This window comes from Salvelinus namaycush, chromosome 39, assembly GCF_016432855.1.
Source record: "Salvelinus namaycush isolate Seneca chromosome 39, SaNama_1.0, whole genome shotgun sequence".
NCBI lineage: Eukaryota > Metazoa > Chordata > Actinopteri > Salmoniformes > Salmonidae > Salvelinus > Salvelinus namaycush.
This window is the reverse complement of record NC_052345.1, coordinates 15,232,778-15,255,942: the sequence shown is the minus strand read 5'-3', so window position 1 is coordinate 15,255,942 and position 23,165 is coordinate 15,232,778. Positions and strand designations below refer to the sequence as shown.

At 42.5% G+C, this 23,165-nt stretch overlaps 1 protein-coding gene across 1 annotated transcript in view; it reads left to right on the top strand.

The window, feature by feature from the left end:
• The window catches only part of LOC120032502 (regulatory-associated protein of mTOR-like), a 178,314-nt gene that overhangs the window by 16,544 nt on the left and 138,605 nt on the right, over positions 1-23,165 (top strand). The window contains exons 3-4 of the mRNA XM_038978613.1: positions 5,230-5,332; positions 14,607-14,689. Coding sequence (XP_038834541.1) covers positions 5,230-5,332; positions 14,607-14,689 — 186 coding nt within the window. The remainder of the gene's footprint in view (positions 1-5,229; positions 5,333-14,606; positions 14,690-23,165) is intronic.

Here is a 23,165-nt window from a genome sequence, read left to right as displayed (position 1 = left end):
GCCCTTCTTTGGACACTGTGTTAACTAACCTTCAGACGAGCTTCAATGCCATACAACTCTCCTTCCGTGGCCTCCAACTGCTCTTAAATGCAAGTAAAACTAAATGCATGCTCTTCAACCGATCGCTGCCCGCACCTGCCCGCCCGTCCAGCATCACTACTCTGGACAGTTCTGACTTAGAATATGTGGACAACTACAAATACCTAGGTGTCTGGTTAGACTGTAAACTCTCCTTCCAGACTTAAATTAAGCATCTCCAATCCAAAATTAAATCTAGAATTGGGTTCCTATTTCACAACAAAGCATCCTTCACTCATGCTGCCAAACATACCCTCGTAAAACTGACTATCCTACCGATCCTTGACTTTGGCGATGTCATTTACAAAATAGCCTCCAACACTCTACTCAGCAAATTGGATGCAGTCTATCACAGTGCCATCCGTTTTGTCACCAAAGCCCCATATACTACCCACCACTGCGACCTGTATGCTCTCGTTGGCTGGCCCTCGCTTCATATTCGTCGCCAAACCCACTGACTCCAGGTCATCTATAAGTCTTTGCTAGGTAAAGCCCCGGCTTATCTCAGCTCACTGATCACCATAGCAGCACGCACGCGTAGCACGCGCTCCAGCAGGTATATTTCACTGGTCATCCCCAAAGCCAACACCTTCTTTGGCTGCCTTTCCTTCCAGTTCTCTGCTGCCAATGACTGGAACGAATTTCAAAAATCACTGAAGTTGGAGACTTATATCTCCCTCACTAGCTTTAAGCACCAGCTGTCAGAGCAGCTCACAGATCACTGCACCTGTAGATAGCCCATCTGTAAATAGCCCATCCAACTACCCTCATCCCCATACTGTTATTTATTTTGCTCCTTTGCACCCCAGTATCTCTAGTTGCACACTCATCTTCTGTACATCTATCCCTCCAGTGTTTTAATTTGCCATACTGTAATAATTTTTCCAATATGGCCTATTTATTGCCTTACCTCCCATATCCTACCTCATTTGCACACTCTAGACTTTTCTCTATTGTATTATTGACTATGTTTGTTTATTCCATGTGTAACTGTGTTGTTGTTCGTGTCGCACTGCTTTGCTTTATCTTGGCCAGGTCGCAGTTGTAAATGAGAACTTGTTCTCAACTAGCCTACCCGGTTAAATAAAGGTGAAATAAAAAATATAAATGTCATGTATAGTGCACTACTTTTGACCAGGGCCCATAGGGTTGCTGCCCTTATGTCCCCTCCTGTTGGAATGCATGCTATAAATAGGGAGACAATAATAGACTTCTCCACCGAAGTGAGAAATGAATGGGATTCAATCAATGGGAGCCAACATCTGGCTGCTGTCAAACCTAAATGCCACATTAGCCTATTATGAATCCAAAAACAAAATTCTACCTCCCCATTTGTCTCAATTATCATATTTTTTTTCATGCTAATTTCTCTTTTATTAGTCGCTCACATATGATGTCGTTGGGAATCAAATAATTTCATTAGGGTTGTTTTATTGTGATGGTAATCACTTTAGTTTCCCGTGCCAGGCTGCAGTAATGCTGCTGGTGAATTAGTGTGGTGCGGAACAACACCAAGTCAGGACAGAACGTCTGGCATGAATGTACCTCACCTCTAAAACTGATCTACAGGTGATTTGTGTGTGGGTTGGTGGGTGTGGGTAGACAGTTTGAAAGCCAGGGTCCGCTTTTGGTGCTTGACTGTAAACAGTGTTGGTGCTTTTGTGGGTAGCTATGCCATCTTCAGTTTGACCAAACAACGTTAAGACACTGGAAGAATAATTGCAGTCACAAATGCTGACGGTTGTTTTCAAGTTAATTTCAGTCAGTGCACTCCTTCTCAATTTTGGCCATAACTATTGTGTGTAAAAATAGGAAAGAATATATTTGCCATCTCCCCCAGAAATTCAGCACATTTACTGTTTTCCAGGGATGGCTTTAAAACCTGCACTCTGTAGACTGGATGTGTCCGAAATGGCACCCTATTCCCTATATAGTACACTAGTTTTGATCAGAGCTCAATGGGATTTTGCTTTTGTAGATTCTTTGACGCAGGGCTGAAAACTCCCCCAGACGTGTTGTCATTTAAGCTATAGTATCTTTAAAGGGCACATCCCAACTGACTTATCCCCACTGGGGTCAATGTATAAGAAAGCAGTCATGCCTACCGGAGGTTAGTGTAGTGAAAGTATGGCCTCTATTAGTGAGGGATCCTATGGGACAGAGACGTGGATTCACATCCACACTCCTATGGGTTTGATTAGAGTTGGAACCACAACGTTGTGGGAAATGCCATGAGGTTCTTTCCCCCTCTCAGCTTTGCACACTCCGCAAGCTCCTCCTGCACTTTTATGAGTTTCATCTGAGACCTACCTGCGTCTTTTGTTGTCTAATGTATCGTGACCTCTACTCCCGTCTCTGCTTTGTGTGTGTCCCTGCCCGAGAAAACAAATCTTGGTCGAGTATCTTCAGTGAAAGATGATTATTTTGATCTAATGCTTCATTGAGAAATTTGGTCATAGAACTTTCCGGAGGATGAAAGGACGTATTTTCCTGATGTTGAAATCAGGTACATTTTTGGTTCTGAATGAAAGTTAAAAATTTGCATTTACATCTGTTGAAAATGTATTTTTTTTGTTATTCATTCTATACCCACATTTCAACTGCACATACGTTTTCAATGTATTAAGCATTCTGTCACACTAATACATTTTAAATCTATTTAATATAGGAAAGGAAAGAGGCACCAACTGATTGCAACATAATATGTATTGTTGCTCCCATCTGTCCCATGCACTTATGTTCATTTTTCAAAAGCTTTTAAATTGGCAGCGATGTTCAAAGGAGTCAAACCAACAGACCACTTCAACAACATTCTCAGTAACGGTTACAGATTTGTTTTTTTCTTTCTACGACTGATATGTTGTCTATCTACCTTAGTTGAATGCACTGACTGTCAGTCGATCTGGATAAGAGCGTCTGCTGAATGACCAAAACGTCCAGGAAATACGTCTTTTCACCTTTCATTCAGAACCTTAAACCTGCCTTTTTTTTAATGTATTTTTTAGACCTATTTAATAAATAAATCTTACTGGGTGTTGTCATTGGGGAATTTTGCATGGAAAATCTCCCTGGTCCCTAAACGTCTTCGCCACCGTGAGAGAAGCAGAAATGAAAGAACTTTACATATGTCAACTAGATTTATGCATTCCTTCTATAATTTTCTGACATCATTCTGGTGAGCAAGGCTTTATTTAATATTCTAGAGCGTCAAGTAATGACAAAGAGAAGCTGCATATATGTAATTATAGACAAGTTGACTAACAAATAACCTACCTAATGTCAGAAATTATAAGCAGAAAAAATATCTAAATGAGGCTTAACTTTAAAACAATAATAATTATCCTGCATCCCCTGTCCAAAAAAAAACTGAATAGGAATATTATTTTTATTCATGGATACAGGGATACTCGTGAGTGGAATGTCAAAGCTGCATGTAAACAGCTTATCCTGAAATAATACCTTAATCGGGATTGGGCTATTATTCAGAATACTATGCGCATGTAAACGTGGTCACTGACGTGAGCTTGCTCATTGACTATTACTCAGGTGTTGAGAAAAGATGCACAAAGCTAGTAACACAGGGGTAGGAGCTCCTAAAGTAAAAATCAGTGCAGCGTTTCAGACTGCCCTCTCTGTTCTAGCCTCTCTCGTTCTCTGTCTGTATGTCCATGTGTGCCCCAACGGATCAATCTGTGTTCAGGTGCACATGTTTACCTGACCCTGTTTCCTGTCCCCCTGGGCTTCTTCTCGATCAGACCAGCCTATACTACAGTAAACTGCCTGGTAGGAGCAGTAGCTACAGAACTCTGCTAACCACCATAGATCAGGCACATATTTAATTCAATACCCTTCTGTCTGCAATGAGCTTCGGCCTTTCTGTCTGTCAGCTACAGAGTTCCATTAACTTCAGTTATCCAGGCACACATTCAATTAAATACACTTCAATAGACCTTTCTTGGAAAGTCCTTGGGAGACATCAATCACCAGTAAATGTGATCTTTCTTTCTGCTGTATCATATAGCGATATCCGGGCAAGGTTTATATACAGAGTCGTGACTGTTTTAAAAACATTTTTTATACATTTTTAAAATATCTATTTTTATTACAGAAAGCACTGAATAGTGACTTGTATTGGAGTCGTGACAGTCTACAGACTTCAAAGAGAAGTTAAGTTCTTCCCTCCAAGCAGAACCCTTTTGGTGTGTTCTCTATAGTCTAGTGCTTGGCATAGTGTTGGATCCAGCCTCAGTCCTTTGATGGACAACATGGCGCTTCACTCTCCAGATCAGGTCAGCAGCACTGTGGTTCAGAATTGCGAAGTCACGTCAGGCAATGCCAACTAGACACACCTGCCAATGGATCCATCCATGCCAGAGGGCAAGGTCAAAGTAGTGTGTATGGCTGTCCAAAAAAACGATCTCACCCCAGGACACCTCAAGTAATGAAAAATACAAATAAACGCAGGAGCACTATTTCTTGATATTTGAAGGACAAACGGGGCTGACGTTTTGACGTGTCAGGTGCCTGCGGGAGCTTGTGTGTGTACAAATAGAAGGCCAAACCCACCACTGATGCGTCCTCTCCTTCAGTGTGGAACTCAGCTTGTAACTGTGTCATTTTGCATGCCGAACAACCCCAGGCTAAATATCAGTAGCCTAGTCAAACTGAGCACCGTGCCCAGCTTCGCCAGGTAGGCGGCCTGTTCCTGATCTTGCACATCTGCACCGCATCTTCAGCATTGAATTGCTTTAAATGGCTTGTGAAATGTTTTACCGGAATAATAGTAAACTACCGGATGAAGGTTAATTAGCGGGTGATTCTGATTTCAGTACCAAAATGGGAGAACAAAAAACGTAGGCTACATTGCCCCCCCCCCCCAGATACATATTGAAAGGAAAAGATACACATCTGATATTAATTTGAAGGAAAATCTAGAGGCTCTGCCTGCCTCAGAGCCGTATAGTGTGTGTGAGGACTCGAGTCCGAGCCTCTCTATGAGCTGTGAAATATTAATGTCCTTCACCCAAATAATGTAAATAAACAGGGTCTCTCTTCGCTCTGTATATGAGAGCATGTATTGGGATTATATCTCATATAAACAAAGTGTGTATTGAGAAGCATGTGTATTGACTTCTCTGTCTCTCTCTCCAGATGAAGACAGTGAGTGTGGCCCTGGTGTTGTGTCTCAACGTGGGCGTGGACCCTCCTGACGTGGTCAAGACGTCACCCTGCGCCAGACTGGAGTGCTGGATCGGTAAGAACACACAAACACACACACTTGCATAACCTGTTCCATACTCACCTCACACACAAATAATTCATAATAATAAAGCCATTATTAAGACATACCTATGGGAAACATTGGCTTTCTTCTAATGTGTCCAACCTTCTCCCCAAACCATGTTGCCTTGATAGTATGTCCTGAGCTCCTCTAGTTGATGTTCCCAGGCGCTGAAAGAACCGCGTATCCAGTATAACTTGGAGATAACCCCGTCAGTGAGCATTATGCGACCTCAGCATTCGAAAACATTGTATTCGATGCACTTCCAGAAGGACTTATTTGCGGTGTGTCATTTCCGTCTGTAGATGTAGCCTTCATGCGCCAGGATATTTTTGGGAAGCACGAAAATGATAAATTCGGTTTCCATTGCTTGTCAGGGACATCACCAGAACCTTGGATAAGTGAGTGCCCCTGGAAAGTTGGTGGACTAGAATTTTCTCCTCATATTGCAGGCTTACTATCTGTGTATTCATCCACTCTTGCGTTTAAGACAATTTTCTCAGAACCACAAATACAATGATTTGCCGGTACCCTGTCAGTCCCTGGTTTTCAGGGCTGAGTCCCTGGTTTTCAGGGCTGAGTCCCTGGTTTTCAGGGCTGAGTCCCTGGTTTTCAGGGCTGAGTCCCTGGTTTTCAGGGCTGAGTCCCTGGTGACATCCCTGTTGCTTGTTCTGACCTCCAAGAATAATGAATGCTGAGGGTAGCAGTGCAAGATCTTTTAAAGCAGAATATTTGTATTATTAGCATATGAACAATTTGCAATTAGATTGCTGGACAATCAAAGCCATCCATCCAACCCATTTATTCAGATCTGGTAGTTGATAGATTGGCCCTAGTTATTGTTCATTAACAGCATACATTTGCATTCATTCTCTTAAATCTCTTAAAGTAGCCTATATTCTTCATGTGCAATGTATAGCCTACTGTACTGTTTGTCTGTTTGGACTGTCTGCCTGTCTTGGTGAGAATCTTAAGTTAATAAAATACTTAAATAGCATTCTTTAGTTTGTGCTTATTATTATTATGATTTTTCCTCGCCAGCCAGGGTAGGGCAGCACTTTACAACATTCGAATGTTATAGTTTTGTGAATCTCTCAAGAATATTTTTTTGAATTGAAAATGGGAACAGTGGTAGAGATGGACCACTACTGATTTAAAAACAAAATGGACTACTATCTCATTCATATTATAAAGATATGAGGTGAGTATCAAAATAGTTTTAAATGATGCCCTTGCCTTAAAGTTGAACCTCGGGTAGATCTTTAGTGTGTGTGTATATAGATATAGTGTGTTAGCAGAGAACCCTCTATGACTAATATATATATGTTTTAAATGACTAGGGTGGTTGGAGTCCTTGGCAATTGTTTGGGCCTTCCTCTGAGCCTAATCATAGGCTGTTACTTTGTATCTAAAATCACAATGTTTACATTAATATAGTCATGTGACAGTCATTTTTAATTGAAACGTCCAAATGTCGGTCTTTTACCAGTTTCTATTTTCATGACACATGAAAATTCAGTATGCTATAGTATAATATTCTGCCCATTTGAACACATTGGTTTTAGGCCATATAAAGAACAGCTATGCATGATTTAATGAAAAGCAGCAAACAGACACATTGTTTCACTTTAATAAAAGACTCAAGAGGCTCTACTTTGATTTTAGAAGTGGGGGGGGGGCCGCATTTTTACACAATCCAATATGCCGTCTATTTAGAACAAAAAGTCAGCAGAAATGCCCTCAGTCATCAGGCTAGGTAAGAGATCATTATTAAATATGTTTAAGTGATTAATAACACTGAACTAAATCAAAGGTGATTCGGTAATAAATATTGTGTTGCACCTTTAACCAATAGCCTAACAAATGAGCAACTCGTGAATAAAATACAAAGACTTTTGATTGTTTTTATTAAGAAATCCACCATATCAAATTTCTCAACTCTCTCCCAACACAATTTCCTCCCCGTTCAATTATACCTTTTTATTTATTTTTATTCCCAAGGGAATGGTTTGGAAACAAAACAAAAAAAACAACACACCCCACTCAATTTTAGGATCTTAGTGAAACATTCAGGATTGGTTTCGGGTGTGTTAGGCCAAGGCCAGAGTGACAACTCACAGAACGGCATCCAGGGATTGCCTAAATGGGTACATCCCCTGACGTGGGTATGTTTTCAATAGACACCTTTAGTCGTACAGTATTCCATATAAGGCATCCAGACCTTGTAAAAGTTGTTCAGTGTACCCTTAATCTGGTAATAAATCAAATCTAGTTATGCATAACTTGACATTGTGGGAGGATAACCAACCTTCCAATTAATGACAATGCATTTCTTAGCCCCTATAAATGCTTGGTTACGCAGTTTCTCAAGTATCAACATTTCCAAGCAAACAAAACGGGGAGAAGGGAGAATCTGTCGACATGCTGAGATAAAATAACATACTCTTTGCCAGAATTTGGCCAGCCTTCACAAGACCACACAGTGCATTCAGAAAGTATTCAGACCCCTTGACTTTTTCCACATTTTGTTACATTACAGCCTTATTCTAAAAGGTATTAAATAAGATGTTGATGTTTTCCTCATCAATCTACACACAATACCCCATAATGACGATGCGAAAACAGGTTTTTATAAATGTTAGCTAATTTATATATATATATATATATTTTTACCTTATTTAGATACGTTTTCAGACCCTTTTGCTATTAGACTTCAAATTGAGCTCAGGTGCATCCTGTTTCCATTGATCAGCCTTGATGTTTCTACAACTTGATTGGAGTCCACCTGTGGTAAATTGATTGGGCATGATTTGGAAAGGCACACACCTGTCTATATATAGTCCCACAGTTGACAGTGCGTGCCAAAGCAAAAACCAAGCCATGAGGTCGAAGGAGCTGTCTGTAGAGCTCCGAGACAGGATTGTGTCGCGGCACAGATCTGGGGAAGGGTACCAAAACATTTCTGGAGCATTGAAGGTCCGCAAGAACACAATGGCTTCCATCTTAAATCTAAGAAGTTTAGAATCACCATGAGTCTTCCTAGAGCTGGCCGACCAGGCAAACTGCGCAATCGGGGGAGAAGGGCCTATGTCAGGGAGGTGACCAAGAACCCGGTGGTCACTCTGACAGAGCTCCAAAGTTCCTCTGTGGAGATGGGAGAACCTTCCAGAAGGACAACCATCTCTGCAGCACTCCACCAATCAGGCCTTCATGGTAGGGTGGCCAGATGGAAGCCACTCTTCAGTAAAAGGCACATGACAGCCCGCTTGGAGTTTGACAAAAGACACCTAAAGACTCTGACCATGAGAAACAATATTCTCTGGCCTGAATGCCAAGCATCATGTCTGGAGGAAACCTGGCACCATCCCTACGGTGAAGCATGGTGGTGGCAGTATCATGCTGTGGGGATGTTTTTCAGTGGCAGGGACTGGGAGACTAGTCAGGATCGAGGGAAAGATGAACGGAGCGATTCTTGACGAAAACCTCCAGAGTACTCAGTACCTCAGACTGGGGTTGAAGGTACACCTTCCAACAGGATAATGACCCTAAGCACACTGCCAAGACAACGCAGGAGTGGCTTTGGGACACTGAGTGGCCCAGCCAGAGCTCGAACATCTCTGGAGAGACCTGAAAATAGCTGTGCAGCAACGCTCCCCATCCAACCTGACAGAGCTTGAGAGGATTTGCAAAGAAGAATGGGAGAAACTCTCCAAATACAGGTGTGCCAAGCTTGTGGCGTTATACCCAAGAAGATTCAAGGCTGTACTCGCTGCCAAAGGTGCTTCAACAAAGGACTGAGTAAATGGTCCGAATACCTATGTAAATGTCATATATATATATTTTTTGTATATATACATTTACAAAAATGTCTACAAACCTGTTTTTGCTTTGTCATTATGGGGTATTGTGTATAGATTGGTTAGGGGGAAGACACTATTTAATCCATTAGAATAAGACTGTAACGTAACAATGTTGAACAATTCAAGGGGTCTGAATACATATGAAAATATGTCCCCTTTTGTGTTTTACATCTCCCGCAGTGGAATTACATTTCTGAGTGCATGTAATTCTGTGTCACTGGCATATAGTACGTTCTATGGATGGTCTTAAACTGCAGTCATTTATGTCTGAGATAATGATGAATGCCCAGTCATGTTCATATCATCAATAGCTTCCACCAGGCCATGTGTTGTGTCATCGGAAAATGCCTCCATCAACCCTTGATACAGCTTGGAAATCAACTTTGGAGGGTTGTCAGACTGCCTTAGAATAGCATCTGGCTTGTCCAGTGTTTGCTGCATAGAGAGAATAAAGGGTTGTATCTGTAGAAATTCACCTCGCCTGCGTCAGACTGGTCTTCCCTGGCTGCATGCTGAGATCCCTGTCACCATCTGATCCTCCTAAAAATGAGGGATGACAAAGAATTACCTTGGTCTACATTTATACGTTGATTCTATTCTTAGATAATATAATGGTTCAATAATTGAAATGACCATTATTCCCGGACTGTTGCTTTAAGCTTAAACTGCTGTCCTGTAACTACTGTAGGTCAACCCTTCAATTCAAGATGGAACTTTGTTAATATACTGCAAAATTGTCTGTCTGACCATTTTGCGACCCCTGTCACCATCTGATCCTGCTAAGACATGTCGACGTTCCCCTTTCTGCTTTGTTTGCTTTAGCCCACCTATTGTATTAACAGCACATATATTTTTCGCGTTACTCACACACGCTTCAACTTCAGTCGCCTACCTCTCCTAGTTGGGCGTGAGTTCAACTGCGCCTCGTTTGTGTGGTCTCATTGATATAGCGTAGGCTGCCTACATGCACGGAGAATCACATGGCGGTTAAATTGAATATGAAATGAAATATGATTAGACACTGTAGTTTACTACAGTATCTAAATACATATTGACAATGGAAAGAAGTGTAGGGCTCTCAACCAACGTGAGTCGAAGTGCAATCAACACATTTCATCATCATACTATGCTGAGCAAGCGTTTCGCCTTTTCGTTTTCAGTAAGTATTGATGACCTGTTTTTGTCTCTGCCTGCAAATCGTCCTAAACGGTAGGCTATATCCTATAGGCCTACGCAATACGTAGCAGGTGTCGCTGTCTTCATTCTTGCTGCTTCCAGTTCAGTAGCCATACCTGTGAGATCAGGTGCCCGTGTGGTCTCAATTCAATAGTAGGCTCTAGCCAATGCATGGGATGAGAAGCACGGGGCAGTTCTTTCCGAAGAAATGTACTTCCTGAATAAGCCTATGATTAGGCTATAGTTTACTACATTGCTTAGAATATTGATCATCCATATTTCTGTCTGTAAATCTTCCCACTACTAAAAGGTAGGCTATAAAAATAGCTGAAGAGAAAGTGCAAGTCTGTCCAACTGTGCTCACTTCAACTACATCTATCATATTGGCTGATACAGCCCAGTAACACACTATGTGCCATGTGAGAATCTCTGGAAATGTAACCTATTTCCTACGTAATTGTTGTGCATTTGATATTGACTATAGGGGCATAAAATTGCGGGGACCATGGATGGCAAGTGATCTGCGTCACATACGGCTAAAATAACATTGCGGGACTAGGTTGGGTTTGGGACCAGTTCTTCTGGTAGCGGGTGGGAGTCGGACAGAAAATCAAGAAATAGGTCCCGGGCAGACCTCTACTGTGCACAATGACAGTGGCGTCTGTAACGTTAGCGCTGTTTATAACTGTGTCAATGTGAAAAGTAGGGAATTAGCTAGGGAAACTGATCAATAAAGTTACATTGCCATACTGTCTAATAAAACTCACAAGGCACTGAAAAAGCGTCAGAATAGGAATCTTAAATCGTTTTGTTGATGGTTTCATCGTTTGATTCAGGTCTAGTGTGATTGAGGCAGAAATATTAGCTAATGTTAGCTAACTTTTCCCCAGTTCTCTCTAATGTACACCAACTGGCGAAAGCTAGCAACGTTAATTTAATTCTGAAAGGGGCAAAACAAAGACTTAAAATTTCCATACAAACAGCTGTTAGTAACAATAGCCACATCATATTGCTATCGGACTAGAGGCTAGAGCTGACCTGACTGTGGTAGCTACTAGCTAGCATAGCTTATTAATGTACCTCAGTCAAGAGGGGATGAAACATTACCTAATGTTACAATACTAGCTCAGTTTAGTTTTTTTCCCGTTAAGTTAAACAGCAGTTACCTTGCCAGCTACATCAGTCAACTAAAGAGTAGACAGTTTTTGCTCTGCTTGCTTTTACAACTTTGTGGAAGAGCGCAACACATACACACTGAACTATCCTCAACTCTCCTGTGCTGGTCCAGCCAGCCTTCCAGAAGCTTTGCCTTCACACAGCCTGTCAGCCTGCCCTGTGGCATCTGCGTGGTCCTAAATCCAGCTAGCGGAACACTTCAAATAGCCTACCCGACCGCTCGGAGGCGACCTTATGTCCTAAAGCACACCTTTGCCACTTTTTGTATCACATTGCAATGACAAAAATGCAATTTCAGAATGTGGGAGGGACATGACCCCTTTTCCCAAGTGAAAGTTGTGCCCCAGAGAGACTCACACAGGCAATGGGCCATACAGCTGGCTTCAGTTTCCCGCCAAATAAGCCTACAAGGAAACTCGACATATCACGACGACGCTGGGAAGGGGTCAATGCGCTGTGTAATGCCTTACACAAAAAGTTTTGCTCAACAAAAAAAGGCACATAAGCCAGTTGGCACAATGCCCCTTGTGGCAAAAGTACATTCATTGAATCCATTTGAAAATATATGGTCTTAAACTAGGTTTCCATCCAATTGGCGACAGATTTTCATGCGCATGTAGTTTATTGCATATTTTAGAATATTCTCATTTTCAAACCAGAGATGGGTTTCCATCAAATTTACTTGTTGGTAAAAGGCTGCGCGTGATGACGTAGTGCACATTTAAAATATATTTTGTGGTTAAATTCCAATGTACTGAATAAAAAATACAAGTTAAATGGGTTTCCAATGCATTTTCAACTCTACTGCTGGTTTTGTCACAAATTTTTGAGTTATGTAGTGAATTTCCCCACTCTGGTATTGGCACATGCGCTCTAACCAACAGCTCGCAGATACAGTGCCGGTATAGCCTAGTGTCAACCTACATTACAAGATTATTATGGACCAAAGAGCAAGATTATTTTTATTTGTTTAACTGCAGAATCGATAAACATGTCACCATAATACCCTCAATATTTATTGAAAAGGAGCGTCAAGCTCATCACCTTGCACTTTCACCACCCTGTGAAGTTCATCAATACCTATTTCATCTGTAGCCTAGTGGGAGGACCACACGTCATTGTGTGACTCCAAGTTTACTTCGAAATGATGGTTATTATATCAATATTTGCACATAAAAGCATTTCCACCACCATTTCTCGCATAATTAATTTTACACACAAAGATCCCACCTTTTTTTTTGTCGACATTTGGAGAGTTTACCGACTTTTGCTGTTTCCATCAAGCCTGTCGTGAATTTGTTTTATCCGACGTGTACTTTACTCGCATAAAAAGGTTTGATGGAAACCTGTTTATAGAAAATTATTATTATTCTGATAAAGGAAAAGTGACCTTTTCACAAAACAGAACCATACAAAGTAAAAACGAATGTTTTACTTTGTGAATTATAACAAATTAGTGAAGGAAATTCAGAAATGTATGAAAAATGCAACAACTAAAACATTGGGTTGAAGTTTGAAGAGTATAAAATAATCAAAAGAGAGCTCCATTTTAAAACCACTTAGTGTATTTGTTGCCACACTAGGATCATGCACTCCTCCTGAAGCATATTTAGAGCTTTTGTTATTCCAAAACATTAAATATCTTCATACCGTTGAAAAATGAGAAAAATATTGTGAGATGATATGACCATATTGCCCAGCCCTACATCCACGTTTTGTAAGTAATCTCATAACACTATATTAGACAACTGAGAAGAAACCAGACAGACAAAATTACAGTAATAATTAAACGATACACCCCCACAGATGGTTTGACAAAAAGAAACCACATGAAACTCAAGACTGTTTGATGGTAGAGTTTATGAAAGGAAGCACTTAACACATTCAAAAAAGCAAAGACTTCTGACAGTCTACTCCTGTTTCATTGTAGACTTTGACTGAGCACAATGCAAACTGTCAATCATCAGATCATGGTTTATTTAAAGAACTGTCTAGAATAACCTTAAATGCACAATCATTAGCTATCATTCTTCTTCTCTGACCCACCCTCCTCACCCCACCCCCTCCCTCCTTCCTTCATTTTATAGGTCCCTATCTGAAGAGAAATGAATGCATCATACCACTTTAGGGTCATCTTACATTTACTAACTGCAGTTGCGTTATACTGCACAATATACATTTCCTTAACTTGCTGGCTACTGAAAATATATCATCTATCAATAAATGTACTTTGTCCCCAAAACATTGTCAGTGTCCCTGCATATGCATATTGTCAATACATCCGGTAATTTCTAAATCAATCATGTAATTCTCTGCATTGTGGGCAGAATTTGGTATCTCAATCTATAATATGCGCTATGCTTTATACAATTTGATTTCTTCTTGTCAATATTTCAATCCGAAGCGCTGGGGAGATTTCTCCGTCTTATGTAGTTTAATTTGATAAGAGAAACAGCCCTACTAAACAAATGGCGAGGGATTGTGATACTGGTTCTCTATTGGGTTAACTGTCTCAGCTGAATTTCTGCTTCATTGTGATGGCACTATTGGGATTTATCTGATCTCTGTGTTGTGGCATATGAACTGGGCTGGAGGACTCTTAATCCAAATAATGTGTGGAATACTGCAGCTCACAATTGTAGCATTTACAGTACCAGTCAAAAGTTTGGACACCTACTCATTTAAAAGCATTGCTTTTACAAGATGGGAAGGTAAAAGTATTGCAGATCTGAAGTAACATCTGTATACAGTGTGTGTTATTGGGTATTGTGTGTAGATTGATGTACAGTAACGATCAATAGTTTGGACAGACCTACTCATTCAAGGGTTTTTATTTTTACTATTTTCTACATTGTAGAATAATAGTGAAGACATCAAAACTATGAAATAACAGCAATGCTTCTAGATAAATATCAGTGCAAGTATTATGAGTAATGTGGTCATTTTTGTGCATTTCACTACTTTGTTGCTGTGCTGGTTGTACCCAAGTCTAATGTTGTCCTTTTGATAATGAGTGTCTGTTTCCTCTCCTCCAGACCCTCTGTCCATGAGTCCACAGAAAGCCCTGGAGACCATTGGGGCCAACCTGCAGAAGCAGTATGAGAACTGGCAACCCAGGGTGAGTTCCCATGTTCTCCCTCCTCTTACTCTACCTCAGTGACCCACCACCCACACATACCAGTCTGTATCTGTCTGTGGAAGGAAGGTAAGGGGGGAGGAGAGGTGGAAGGAAGGTAAGGGGGGAGGAGAGGTGGAAGGAAGGTAAGGGGGGAGGAGAGGTGGAAGGAAGGTAAGGGGGGAGGAGAGGTGGAAGGAAGGTAAGGGGGGAGGAGAGGTGGAAGGAAGGTAAGGGGGGAGGAGAGGTGGAAGGAAGGTAAGGGGGGAGGAGAGGTGGAAGGAAGGTAAGGGGGGAGGAGAGGTGGAAGGAAGGTAAGGGGGGAGGAGAGGTGGAAGGAAGGTAAGGGGGGAGGAGAGGTGGAAGGAAGGTAAGGGGGGAGGAGAGGTGGAAGGAAGGTAAGGGGGGAGGAGAGGTGGAAGGAAGGTAAGGGGGGAGGAGAGGTGGAAGGAAGGTAAGGGGGGAGGAGAGGTGGAAGGAAGGTAAGGGGGGAGGAGAGGTGGAAGGAAGGTAAGGGGGGAGGAGAGGTGGAAGGAAGGTAAGGGGGGAGGAGAGGCGGATGGAGAGGTGGGTGAGGTGGAAGGACGGAAGGAAGGAGAGAGAAGGAAGTATTGAATGGAAAGGAGATTTGAGCGTGGGAAGGACAGTAAGTAGAAAGGAGAAGGCAAGCGTGAAGAGAGGGAGAGAAACACACCAGCTGAGTGTGGGCTGAGTGAGCCAGAGGTCAGTACCAGCTGGTAGGAGAGAGGAGGAGTGTAGGAGTGTGAAAGCATTCAGTCTCTTTCAGCCTCAGGACATAGGCCTACTGCTAGGCCACAGACCAGAGACCACTTCTGGACCACAGACCTCTCTATGATGCTGTAACTAATAATACTAGCACTGAGCTGAACTTACTGTTAGTGGAATTAAATCATTCCTCTAATGTACTCATTAATTAAATTCAATCTGTCTATTTATAAGAATTTGTAAGATACTTATTAACATAAAATAGACAGGATACAGTCTTATTAAAATTAGATAATAGGGTTTATTCTCGGAGCAAGCTCCCATTTGATCATAAACACAGATTTATATACAAGATATGACGTCATAGGTTACAGAATGAGTCTCATTGTCCTGACAAATAGAAAACAGGTTCAAAAGTTCATTTTAACCTCACAGGGCACTCACATGAAACACCATATAATCATTTATCCTGAAGGCTCACTATAATTGATTACCACTTTAGCAGACAACTCAAGATAATGGAAGACCTAAAAAGTTTATCTAAACACCTCAGGGCTAAGTTGGGTCAGTTCAACCATAGTTTAACGACCCTTTCTGCTTATTTTATGACCCACAACACAAATCTCTTTTCCCCAGGCATGCAGAGTTCAATTAGTTATAGTTTTATCTAAAGCTAGAATTTGTTTTAACTATTTATTAACAAAATTCCTAACACTTACACTCTTACCTGTCACACTCTGACTGACTCTGGGTTCATGTGAAAACCACTCATGAAAATGAAACTGGACCTAAAATAACCTTCTTGTATTTTAGAATACTGTATCTTGTGTATTTAGATGTATCATTTACATGGAGTCGTTGTAACTAATTTTCTTAACTTTCAACTTTTAATGATGACCTGAACCACAATATGAGTACCACCCTGTTGCATGAAATCAACTCTGTCTTTCTGGCCTCCCGAGTGGCGTAGTGGTCTGAGGCACTGCATCACAGTGCTTGCTGTGCCACTAGAGATCCTGGTTCAAGTCCAGTCTCTGTCGCAGCCGGCCCATCACGCACTAGTGACTCCTGTGGTGGGCCGGGCGCAGTGCTCGCTGACACGGTCTCCAGGTGTTGTACGCGGTCTCCAGGTGTTGTACGGTGTTTCCTCCGACACATTGGTTCGCCTGGTGGGCTAACAGCACAGCCTTTTGTGTCAAAAGCAGTGTGACTTGGCAGGGTTGTGTTTCGGAGGACACACGGCTCTCAATGTTCGCCTCTCCCGAGTCCGTACGGGAGTTGCAGCGATGGGACTGTAATTGGATACCATGAAATTGGGGAGAAAAAGAGGTATCATAAAAATACAACAAATAAATAAAACTCTCTACCTGGCAAGGTTCTGAAAATTAGAATGGCCACCTCATTGGTACTTAATCAGTTAAATCCAAGCCCTGTTCAACTCTTGACAATTCTGCCCATGTTTGGAGGGACTTTCTCCATGGTTAATCTACTTTGTGCATGACACAAGTAATTTTTCCAACAATTGTTTACAGACAGATTATTTAACTTGTAATTCACTATCACAATTCCAGTGGGTCAGAAGTTTACATACACTAAGTTGACTGCCTTTAAACAGCTTGGAAAATTCCAGAAAATGATGTCATGGCTTTAGAAGCTTCTGATAGGCTAATTGACATCATTTGAGTCAATTGGAGGTGTGCCTGTGGATGTATTTCAAGGCCTACCTTCAAACTCAGTGCCTCTTTGCTTGACATCATGGGAAAATCAAAAGAAATCAGCCAAGACCTCAGAAAAAATTGTAGACCTCCACAAGTCCTTGGGAGCAATTTCCAAACGCCTGAAGAATAACTTTCATCTGTATAAACGATGGTACGCAAGTATAAACACTTTGGGACCACGCAGCCGGCATACCGCTCAGGAAGGAGACGTGTTCTGTCTCCTAGAGATGAACGTACTTTGGTGTGAAAAGTGCAAATCAATCCCAGAACAACAGCAAAGGACCTTGTGAAGATGCTGGAGGAAACGGGTACAAAAGTATCTATATCCACAGTAAAACGAGTCCTATATCGACATAACCTGATAGGCCGCTCAGCAAGTAAGAAGCCACTGTTCCAAAACCGCCATAAAAAAGCCAGACTACAGTTTGCAACTGCACATGGGGACAAAGATCGTACTTTTTGGAGATATGTCCTCTGGTCTGATGAAACAAAAATAGAACTGTTTGGCCATAATGACCATCGTTATGTTTGGAGGAAAAAGGGGGAGGCTTGCAAGCTGAAGAACACCATCCCAACTGTGAAGCACGGGGCTGGCAGCATCATGTTGTGGGGGTGCTTTGCTGCAGGAGGGACTGGTGCACTTCACAAAATAGACAGCAATTGCTGTATCATTAGTCAGGATGTTATGCGGAAATATTGAAGCAACATCTCAAGACATCAGTCAGGAAGTTAAAGCTTGGTCGCAAATGGGTCTTCCAAATGGACAATGACCCCAAGCATACTTCAAAAGTTGTGGCAAAATTGCTTAAGGACAACAAAGTCAAGGTATTGGAGTGCCCATCACAAAGCCCTGACGTCAATCCCATAGAACATTAGTGGGCAGAACTGAAAAAGCGTGTGCGAGCAAGGATCCTACAAACCTGACTGTTACACCAGCTCTGTCAGGAGGAATGGGCCAAAATTCAACCAAATTATTGTGGGAAGCTTGTAGAAGGCTACCCGAAACGTTTGACCCAAGTTAAACAATTTGAAGGCAATGCTACCAAATACTAATTGAGTGTATGTAAACTTCTGACCCACTGGGAATGTGATGAAATAAATAAAAGCTGAAATAAATCATTCTCTCTACTATTAATCTGACATTTCACATTCTTAAAATAAAGTGGTGATCCTAACTGACCTAAAACAGGGATTTTTTACTAGGATTAAATGTCAGTAATTGTGAAAAATTCCTGACATTAAATCCTAGTAAAAATGCCCTGTCTTGGGTCACCACTTTAACTGAGTTTAAATGTATTTGGCTAAGGTGTATGTAAACTTCCAACTCCAAGGTGTGTGTGTGTGTGTGTGTGTGTGTGTGTGTACACACACACACACACACACACACACACACACACACACACACACACACACACACACACACACACACACACACACACACACACACACACACACACACACACACTCTATTTCCTGGCTAGGAGTCCATAGCATGCCCAGCTATGGCACATTAGCCCACATATGTCCCCCTGTACTATAAATTATTCACGTTGCCTATTTTTGTCTCTTGTTCCCGTGGGATGTAGCTAGTGCACTGTAGCAGATTTAGCCATGTATGTTCCACCAGTGTATCTATCTATATAGCTATACATTCATGGCTGTGTGTTAAACCCTTTCTTGGGTATTACATTAGCATAGCTTAGCGTTACATTGCTAATTTAGCCCAACATATGTTAAACTACAATACTACAATTGCTGTACTGGTGTACTTTAGGCCTATTTGGTCCCCTTGGCTATCATGGCATATCCTCGAGCAGCGTAGCATGCTGCCAGTGGCTCATTATTGATAAAGAGTCTGAGTGAAAGTGACACCAGACTCCTGGCACGGCGGCGCTGCATACGGGCTAATCTCATCATGATCCATCACCCCGCCAGCCCACGTGACTGACTGATACACAGTCCCAAAATAGACGCTGGGTAGGTTGGGCCAAAACCATTGTCAGTTTCTATACCTGTACATGTCCTACCTATTCCTTTCCTCTTCTATACTTTGCACAGAGATACACACGCATACCAGTGGAGGCTGCTCAGGGGAGGATGGCTCATAATAGTGGCTTGAACGGCATGAAAGGAATGGCATCAAACCGTGTGTTTTGATGTGTTTAATACCTTTCCGCTCCAGCCATTGCCACGAGCCAGTTCTCCCCAATTAAGGTACCACCAACCTCTTGTGACGCATACGTACAGACAAATATACACGTGACACACAACAACGACGATCTGTGGTGAGCTGGGATTGAGACTTTCATCGCATCTCGTCTAATCATCTTCAAAGTTGAAACATCTCAAGTCCTCCTCAATATCTCGCCTCCACACTAACCCGGTGTTGGGCCTCTGCTCTGCCTCTGAATGGGTTCAATGGGTGCATTGCTCTACTCGTCTCCTCTCCTCAAGAGCTCATCCTCACCTAGCTAACCCACTCTCCGCTTCCTAATGGGCCCTCGTTAATATTTTATACCTCCCAGGGTTTCTTCTTCACTGCTGTACACAAACCAACCACCGCTAATGGCAGAGAAGGGAGCAATGCAACTACCCACACTCCCACAGCAATGTGCGTAGTAGGTGGTTGCTGCTGTAGCTAGCTCGATTTGTGCACGACTCCTATGAGATCGATAATGATGTAGCCTACATGTTGTATTGCCGTCTGTGACAGCTTGCATAACAACTGACAGGCATTGCTAAAGAACTCTTGGCTTTGAAGGGTAAAACATGACGATTAGTCAGTGCACAGATTACAATTGCTCACTTGTGGGTTGCTCACAAGTCTTCTCTTGACTTACAGGCGTTACCAGTTCTGTTATACTGTGGATGTGGATTCAACTGAGAACGAGCACCGCATTCAGTTTCATGACTGTCCTCTGTGTTGAGATGCCTCTTTGCTCTATTCTGTCTCTTTCTGTCCCCGTCTGCCTTATTCCTACTCTTCCTGTCTGTGTTCCTTTCTTTATCCTCATGGCACTTTCTCACTCTTTCACCCTCTTTCGTAGCATGCATTCTTCTTCCCCCTTTTCTCCCTCTCTCTTTCTCACGAAACAGTTGGTTAGAATTGTTGATTTGTGCCACATGTCATAGTGGATTTTCTCCCCTCTCCTCTCCACTGGTTGAGATGAAAGCTCCTGTTTTTAAAAGCATCAGCTTTGTCAGAATGCCATTACCTTTTTAACAGCCCTGTGGCAGAGAAGACTGGCTGAGCAGAGCTGCTATGACTTCTCTGCATGCCTGTATAGTCTCTTCTGCTCTCTCACCCTCCAACTCCCCATCTGTATCCCCCGTAACTTTTCTCTCTGAGCTGCTTTTTCTGCTAGCACTGCACTGGCTGTAGATCTGAGCCTCTGCTGTCCAGTAGAACGCCCTCTACATTATTTATCAGTTCTTAAACACTGCTCCTGATTTGGGTTTTAGATTCTCTTTTATCACCCGGGCTGTGTCGAGATCTCTGGCTGGGGAGAGGGAACAGAGCGTGAAAGGGACGAGGTGTTGGGTGACTGAGCTAGTGTGATCTTGACAGTCTTAACTGTTCAAATTTGGAATGCAAATGTTTTCAGAACAAAGCGGAATTCACATCTTCACATGCAGAGATGGCGTTCCCTCCCCCCAATGCTCAGTGATTTGCTTCCCCTTTAGGCGGGACGATCGCAAACTATTCAAGCGAGGGGAAACAAGCATATAACGTGGAGATGTCCTACCATCCCCTCTGGGTCAGGGGGGACCAATTAATACACAGGAAGAGGTATGGTTGTCTACTTCCCTTGGTCAGTGGCAGATCCATAGATCAGATCTATAAACAACGTGGTAATGAGCTGGGGCTTCGGTCAAGGCAAGAGGATCCCTATGGGAGAGAGAGGAACCACTTCAGAGCGGTATCGATCAGCTTTCTGACTGCTGATCACCATTCTAAATATCATAGGAAAGACTGATTTAAATTAATCTGTACAATTATGTACAAAAATAATACATTTAAAAGTATTTGAAACCAAGATCAATTTCCAGAATTTAATAAATGTTTTATTTAACCTTTGTTTAACTATGCAAGTCAGTTAAGAACAAATTCTTATTTACAATGACCGCCTACCCCGGCCAAACCCTAAGCCGGACAACGCTGGGCCAATTGTGCGCCGCCTTATGGGACTCCCAATCAAGGCCGGTTGTGATACAGCCTGGAATCGAACCAGGGTCTGTAGTGACGCCTCTTGCACTGAGATGCAGTGCCTTAGGCCGTGCGCCACTTGGGATCTAGAGACGATCTGGTGGAGGTCGCAAACGTTTAGTACCGATCAAGTGTCGATTTGTGTGTTATAGTACAGTACGTTGATCCCCTTTCGAAATGTGAACTACAAAACATTAGGAACACCTTCCTAATAGTGAGTGCCCCCCCCCCCCCCTTTTTGCCCTCGGAACAGCCTCAATTCGTCGGAACATGGACTCTACAAGGTGTCGAAAGCGTTCCACAGGGATGCTGGTCCATGTTGACTCCAACGCTTCCCACAGTTGTGTCAAGTTGGCTGGATGTCGTTTGGGTGTTGTACTTTTCTTGAGCCACACGGGAAACTATTGAGTGTGATAAACCCAGCAGCGCTGCAGTTCTTGACACATTCAAACCGCACCGGCAGCTACTACCCCGTTCAAAGGTACTTAAATCTTTTGTCTTACCCATTCACCCTCTGAATGGCACACGTACACAATCCATGTCTCAATTGTCTCAAGGCTTAAAAATCCTTCTTTAACTGGTCTCCTCCACTTTTTCTACACTGATTGAAGAGGATTTAACAAGTGACATCAATAAGGGATCATAGCTGTCACCTGGATTCACCTGGTCAGTCTATGTCATGGAAAGAGCAGATGTTCCTAATGTTTTGTACTCAGTGTATATTGGTGAGCTATAGGACAAACAATACAAATAATAGTCAAATGCAAAGATTTATATAGAATCCAGGTTGTCCATCCAAGGCCCTCTTCTCAAAGGCACTGTTTTATTCTCTCATTCACATTCCTATAGACCAGGGCTGTTAATATTCCGGTCCTTCTGGGTTTTGTTCCTACCTGGTAGTTAACTGCACTCACCTGGTGTCCCTGGTCTGAATTAGTCCCTGATTAGAAGGAGAGGAGGATAACCGGATGGGTTTTGCCCCTCCAGGACCGACATTGAACAGCCCTGCTATAGACATTGAAGAGACGGGAGCATAGATTCTTCTGTGTACTGTTGCACTGGTCAATAGCCTTGAGCAAATACTTTAGACATATGATGGTCAATGTCTTGATTTTTTTGCCTGTTAATAATGATTGAGTGAGTGGCGGTGTGTTCTCCTGTGCAGGCAGGCGTGAGATGGAGACCGTCATGTGAGAGTGACCATTTGTGTTAGTAAGACCTTACATCATCTCAGTAAGCAGAGTGAGTGAGGGCTGTGTGTGACACCATTGCACTGTGTGTGTGTGTGTGTGACTGTGTGGGAGGTGTTTCAGACTGCTCGCTCCATGTCATAAAAGTGATGGAGAGGTCGAATAGTTTGACAGAACTAATGATAAGTGGCAGTGGATTGGGTTATTACAGATTTATATGACAGCACCGTGGCAGAGGTGTGAGTGAGTATCTGTATGTCCGACCACCTGATTTGGTAAGTGTGTAATGAATAGCGGCTGTGTCCTGCTGCTCTCTCTCCACAGTTTCATAGTGACTCATCTCTCAGCTGCTGCTCCAGTCATGTTTCTGTGTCAGCGATGTTCAGGGACAAATGGCCAGCATGGCACTATTATTAAAATATGCCGGCCGCGTGCGTGTGAGCGATCCTGTGTCTGTCTTGTGTGTGTCATTTGGCAAGACCCATGGGGGCCCAGCCTTAGAGAGGATACAGACTACAGAGCAGGAGGCGAGGAGAGACCCACAGGAAGACAGGATGGGACTAGGGACAGAAAGAAATGAATGCTGCTTCACTTACTGCGCTTAACTTAACCTACAGTTATTCTTTCTATGTGTGAAT